This window comes from Echinops telfairi, unplaced genomic scaffold (assembly GCF_000313985.2).
Source record: "Echinops telfairi isolate 266 unplaced genomic scaffold, ASM31398v2 ScPeMD7_7;HRSCAF=31, whole genome shotgun sequence".
In the NCBI taxonomy this organism is placed as follows: domain Eukaryota; kingdom Metazoa; phylum Chordata; class Mammalia; order Afrosoricida; family Tenrecidae; genus Echinops; species Echinops telfairi.
The window spans coordinates 21,790,443-21,797,078 of NW_022103904.1; the positions used below are offsets into that span (position 1 = coordinate 21,790,443).

The 6,636-nt window shown below is 56.7% G+C and overlaps 1 protein-coding gene across 3 annotated transcripts in view; it reads left to right on the forward strand.

Annotated features, from left to right (window-relative positions):
* LOC101644790 (cell migration inducing hyaluronidase 1) overlaps positions 1–6,636 on the forward strand; it is a 163,953-nt gene that overhangs the window by 88,214 nt on the left and 69,103 nt on the right. For all 3 annotated transcript variants that reach the window (XM_030884489.2, XM_045286392.1, XM_045286393.1), the window contains exons 2-5: positions 199–308; positions 4,350–4,496; positions 4,964–5,102; positions 5,815–6,051. In XM_030884489.2, the coding sequence (XP_030740349.1) occupies positions 215–308; positions 4,350–4,496; positions 4,964–5,102; positions 5,815–6,051 (617 nt within the window). In that variant the 5' untranslated portion in view covers positions 199–214. The remainder of the gene's footprint in view (positions 1–198; positions 309–4,349; positions 4,497–4,963; positions 5,103–5,814; positions 6,052–6,636) is intronic.

Consider the following 6,636-nt stretch of genomic DNA (forward strand, 5'->3'; position numbering starts at 1 on the left):
GCGGGAGACTGCAGGGAGGATTCTGCATGGATTGGCTAGAATGTGGTCCCCCTGGCACTGCCCGCTCTGCTGCCGCTGCCCACCTCTGGTTCTGAGCTCATGCTGGCCCTGTCCGTCCCTGTGTTGACCCTGTCACCCTGCATACTGACCTGGGCCCAGCCAGGCTGCCCATCTGACCCTGGTGTGCTTCCATTTCAGGGAGGACTCTGCCACCATGGGAGCCTCTGGGAGGCGGGACGGCCCCTCCAGGGCGATGCTGACCATCAGCTGGCTCCTCCTGGCCAGCTTCCACAGGGCCCCATGCACAGGTGAGGAGCTCCCACAGCTTGTGAAACCTCGCAGCTCAGCTTGGAAGGGCATAGCCCTCAGGTGGGACAGGGCTTCAGGGGCCTTGGGGAGGAACCCTGGGGTCAGGGCCAGGCTTGACTCTTCCTGCCTGATGCCACGGTCCCAGGAACAGCCACGCTGTGCTTCAGTGTCATCACCCACAAAATGATGGGGCGCACTAAAAACAGGACCCAGGCATGTGGCTTAAGTGAATGAGGCCAGCCAAATGGGGACCATGGGTCGGTCCCCGTTGTCTCTGGAGGGAGGCACACCCTCCAGCAGGACCTTGTGGGAAGGTAGCTCTGTGCTTCGGCCTCTTCTGCCTTTGAAGAATGAAAAATCTATACTGTTCCGTAAAATGTCCTTGTTTTCTAAACGCTAGGGACAAATTCAAATGTTGAAGAGCATGCTGGAAGGGGGCCAGAGGAAAACGCCCCGCAGACCTGCCAACCTGCTTTTGAGCTTACCTCTGAATGCCTGATTTCACCAACCCCGCCCCTCCTTGGTCCCTCTCACCACCACTGGGTGGATCCCGACTCACAGTGACCGGGAGAACAGAGTAGAACTGCTCCCTGGGGGTTCTGACGCTACACCTTTATGGCAGTACACTCACTCCGGTTTCTCCCTCAGAGCAGCCTGGGTTTGAACCACTGACCTTTCGGTTAGCACTCCAGAGCTAATTGTGCAGCTGCACCAGGGCTCTTGGCCATAGCCTGAGTCCATTAACACACGGGGGTGATGTCCGTTTTTCCCATCTCCGTGGCTCCGACTTTTTCTTTGAGCTATTTGAATAAGCATCCCGAGTCACAAAGCGCATTTTCCTAGACCCTAGACAACAGCAATCAACTACACCGAACTTGGGGTAGAAGGTGAGAAATGGCAGGGTATGGGTTTCCAAATGTTGACTAGGAGCTTTGTAATGTCAAAGTCCCCCGAGCCATGTCAACAGCCAGCACACGCTTGATGACTGCTGACTGACAGGTGGGAGGCTCAAGTGTTGCTATCGCTGTTAATTGCTCTTTGGAAAAAAAACAAAAAAACTATCGTATTCATTGGTGTGGATGCCTTCTTATCGTAAGAAGAAAGGGCCATATGGTGTATGATACTTTGTTTTTTTCTCAGTCTACCGAGGGAAGGCATTAGCTAGCTCTAATTCTGTCCATTGAGTTCCTTCCTTGTGATTATTTGTAGAAGCTTTCTGATCCTTAGGGGACATAGAAAGCAATCGATGTTTTTCCCTTTGGATGCCATCATCGATGCGATTCCCTGAATTTATCCTTGACTCATTCATTTGACGCGCACACAAGTATCGAGTTAGGGCTGACCGCCCCCCAAGCACCCCTGGGAGGGGGGGGGCAACACAATCAGGCCCTTGCCCGGGGATTTCCTGGCACATCCTGCCCTTGGAGCACAGGCCTTTGGACAGGAGGCAGACCGCTGGCTCCCCCGCTCTGCCCTGCTCTCCGATGTATCTGATGTAGCAGGGGGTGGAGAAGCCTGTTCTTGTTGTTGGCACGCTCCCAGCAGGTCCTCTGGCCCAACCTGCCTCCTCGGTGGTGCAGCCCCTCCTGAGAGAGCACAGGTGGTTGTGATAGGAATGATTCAGCAGACCTGCGGACCCTTTGCAGCCCCTCCCTGCTGCCTACAGGCAAAAGCCCACTGTCAAATGACCTCAGCCAAGAGCCAGACAGCCAGCTCCAACAGAGGACTGTCCACCGCAGGTCAAACTCGTCACGGCTTGGTTTGAGCTGTGGCATCAGAGCCGGTGCAGCGCTAGGGCTGTGCGCCTGGTGATGGGAAGGCTGGAAGGGTCAACAGGACCCTCTCCCAAGTCAGCTGGGAAATCAGGTGCAAACACCGGGGCACTGGGAGCTGCACGACACCTCGAGGCTTGGTCTGGGGGGTGGAGTGGAGTAGTTTCTTCCCACGCGTGTGACTCCCTGCCTGCAGGCCCAGGGCTTGCCAGTTGACCACATGTGCTCCCCCACACTGGGGAAACTTGACATGCCAGCTCCAACACTAGCTGGAGGGCAGCCTGGGGCTTCTCATCTCCTCTGCTGAGAGCCAGGCGTGCACTTGACCCTGTCTGGGGACACACAGAGATGGGCCTTTGGGCCCCAGAGCCCCACCTCCATGATAACCCTTGGTTGTTGAGCTCCGAGGCAGCCCAGCCACCCATCCCGGCAGCCCCCACTGCTGCCACCCGGGGAACCTGCTCTCCCATTCACTGGAAAGGCCCGAATGAGCAGCCCTGCGGTTTAAAAAAAATCTTATTGCCACAGCTTGAGCCCCCTTGGGGTTTACAACAGCTGGAAGCGCTGCTTCAGTGAAACTCCAAGAAATGTGACGCTCTCTTCTTAATGAAAGAGACCCAGGGCCTGCATGGCGAGCAGATGGAGCGTGGCAGAGGGGTTGGGGAGGAGGAGGAGTGAGTTCACCCAGCAAACATGCAGGAAAGCAGAGAGGCCTGCCCCCGCCTGGTGCCCTGCGAGAGGGCGAGGGGGCAGGAGAGGCAGAGCAGAGTGCAGGGAGAGGTGTGGTACAGGCACTCTGGCCCCAGAGGTGACTGACAGGAATCTAGGAGCATGAGAGCCTGCCGCTGGGGCTCACTCCTGGCCCGGCGGCCCGCTCTGCTCTTCCTCCCTAAGCTGTTCTCGCCAGTACCTCCCCCTGAGTCCGCATCACATGAAGCCCTGCCCCTGCGAGGCTTCCCCTCCCATCCCTCCACCCCCACCCGGGAGTGTCCTACTTCACCGCTTTCTAGACAGGAAAACAGATCGGAGCCTGTTCTCTGAGGCACACTCTCTCTCTGGCTCTCAGTCCTCTCTTCCGCTCAGTGTCATTCCAAGTGGGCCTTCTAGTGCCTCAGCCCCTCCTCCACCTGCACCCCTGCAGGCCCTGCTGCTGGATCCCAGGCTTGTTAGCCACCTGAATGCTGGGTCCCCAGGGCTTCAGTTAGGGCCAGAGAAATCCTCCTGCCACACCCACCACAGGGGCTTCATAGACTCAGCCGGCTTGTCACCCTGATGGGGAACAGGGGCCGCTGACTCATGGGGAGCCTGGCTGTGCCAAGTATTACCTTTCCACAGGCAAAGCCTTGCAACAGCCCCCTCCCAGCCAGGCAGAAACTAGGCTCTGGTTTCCCAGGTGACAGCTCCGGTGAGAGGGAACAAGACTGTCCAAGGAGAGATGTGGGCCCATGCTTGCTTAGCTGCCCCAGCAGTCTCCACCGGAGCCTACCTTCCTGACAACAACCCCAGGGGCATGCTGTCCATCATTCTTACCAGGGACATGCCCCGTAACAGACGTCCCTGCTCCTAGGGAAGCCCAAAGCACGATGGTCCTGTGAGGCACTGATGGTTCCTGTCTTGCTCCCCTCCGCTTAGAGATCGCTTCCCAGTTCCTTGGCGTCAGCAGGGTTTCTTTCCCGGGTCTCCAGGGAAACCTGCTCCAGAACATTGCTCCAAGGTCAGATTCTTGCGCAAAAGGGGAAGACGTTTTCTTCCCTCATCCAGCACTGTTCCAGAGGAGACAATGACTTGGGAGCCAAATAGTCTAAGGAGATCCTTGGGTGGTTCTAGATCTCGGGATGCCCTGAGAAGTCACCCGTCTACACATTATTTTATAAGTGTGTAGGAAAAGGAAGGGATGTGTCCAGAGACCGACTAGGACCTAATGGCAGACGAGACTGGACAGCAGGGCTCCCGACGTGTGTACCAGAGGCCATCTCTTTTCTCTCTGAGGCCTGGCTTTTAGCTGGGGAGAAGGTAGAGTCCAGGGGCAGTGAAAATGGCTGCTCGTTGAAAGGTTGGGGGTTCAAGGCCACTCAGAAGCACCTTAGAAAAAAAGTTTGATGGTCTCCTTCCCTGGAAACCCCAGTGGGATGCTGCTGGGGGTGCCTTGCATGGGGCTGGCTCAGTGGCAAATGGAGAGGGGAGGCAGGGGCTGTGAAGATGGAGGGCAGCCCCCTCGTGGTCTGTGGGCTGGCGGCAGGGGTCCTGACATCTATCTGTCCTTGGCAGTGGCGACTGAGTGCCCTGACCAGAACCCCGAGCTGCAGCCCTGGAACCCTGGTCATGATCAGGACCACCATGTGCACATAGGCCAGGACAAGGCGCTGCTGCTCACCGCTTCTGCCACGTTCTACTCGCTTCACATCACAGACGGAGGTAAGGCCATCTGCCTCTCTCCCCACGCATGCTCAGAGGGCATGCAGGTGGCCCTCGCTTCAGAAGGACAGAATGGATGTCGCAGGCTGTGCGTAAAAAGTGCCGGAGTGTCTGGCCCTTTGAGAGAGCCATCAGCACTGAGCACCTGGGGATGGTTTGTCAGAGATCTGATCGTAATGAGAGAAGTAATTCTAACAGGAAACCCTTGTTGGAGTTCGGAGCGGTCCTAGGAGTGTTAGCCCGGGGTGCTTGGTTCTGGAGTGCCCCATGTGCAGGACTGGCAGGAGACCAGACCGGTCTCCTTGCATGTGGTGAGGTAGAAGGAGGAAAACAGTATTTACTTGGTTGGGTAGCACTTTGGCTGCCTGCATGAGCTGGGGGCGTGGGGAGCTGCAGGAGTCTGCCCGGCTTTCATCTCACCCCTGACCCTGGTGTTTTGCCACCTCACCCTATTCCTGCCTCTTCAGGAAGGCTTGTCATTAAAGACCACGAGGAGCCCATTGTGCTGCGCACCCGGCACATCCTGATCGACCATGGAGGAGAACTGCATGCTGGCAGTGCCCACTGCCCTTACCAGGGCGACTTCCACATCGTTTTGTATGGAAGGTGGGTAGACAGCGTCCTTGGGTGAATGACTATATTCTTGGATCTTCCGGGAAGGAGGCTATTTGAAGTGGAGAGAGACGCAAGATGGCTCTAGGGTCAGACAGGAGTCATCATGAGGTCTTGCCAGATCACAATCACCGACCAGACAGACGCGGTGGTTTGGACAAGCTGGGGAAAGTTCATGAGGCGTTTTATTTATTGTGGCCTGGGCGCCGTGCTTACGCTGCAGAAGGTCCCTGCCAGTTTCTCCGCCGCCTTCCAGTCATGATGACGAAGGTTTGGTTTAATAGCTTATGATGGACAAGATAAAGAAGAGTTCCCTGCAGTGTTTATCCCTGGCCGTATTCCCTCTGCAAGCAATTGGGAATTCCAGGAAGTGGTAGCCAAGAATATACTCAGGTCAGCCAGGCCTGTCCAGGTGATGACTTTACATCTCATAGGGACCGAATGGAAGACCATGACAACAGACAGCAGAAGCGGCAGCTCGTCAACCCGTGATGAGTAGATGACGCTGTGGATGTGTTGGGGAGGAAGGGTTGCTTTGGGTCAGCTTAGTAAGAGCCGGTTGCTAACGCGGTCTTGGTTGATTTGCTTGATCCTCCCCAGGGTGGTTGGATCCATAGGTCCTGTGGGAGGCAGGGAGCAGGGATGGTGCCCCGTGGTTTCGGTGTCTGGTCCAGCGGTGACTCCTAGGAGTCGTTCTCTCTTGTAGGGCGGATGAGGGTGTGGAGCCAGACCCTTACTTTGGTCTGAAGTACATCGGGGTCGGCAGAGGGGGCACTCTGGAGTTGCACGGACAGAAAAAACTCTCCTGGACGTTCCTGAACAAGACCCTTCGTCCAGGGGGCATGGAGGAAGGAGGCTATTTTTTCGAAAGGAGCTGGGGTCATCGCGGAGTCATTGTCCATGTCATCGACCCCAAGTCAGGGACCGTCATCCACTCGGAGCGGTAAGTGTGCCTTCGCTTCAGCCCTCGCTCGTTCAAGCGGCACGGACGTGGTGAGCACACGCTCAGGTGACATGCTCTTCCTGGTGGAGGGGGCAAGAGGAGGGGTCCCCAAGGCCTTGGGCCAAATGAAGTTATGCTCACCAAAGACAAGCACATCCAATCACATACCCAAGCGCTCTCTCTCTCTCTCTCTCTCTCTCTCTCACACACACACACACACACACACACATGAGACAGATTTTGACTGTCAATCATGGTCAGACTAGTGGAAGGCACAGGGTGTTGGTAGAGCGTGGTAGGGGTAAGGCCACTTCACATAGGGAGGTCAGAGAAGCACCCTTTGCACTGAGAACAACAGAGTCAAAGCGAGGCCCGCGGGAGACCCTGCACAGTGTCTGCAGAGGGACAGAGGTGAGAAGGGCACAGGGCTCCCCAGAAAGGCAGACTTCCATGGGCGACGGAAGACCAATGTGCAGTCCTGCTGGGGACACAGATGAGGGAGGTGTGGGACCTGGCAGGGCAGGACAGCCAGCCTACAGCCATCGGGTCGATTCCGCTCGCCGCCGCCCTGTAGGACAGAGTAGA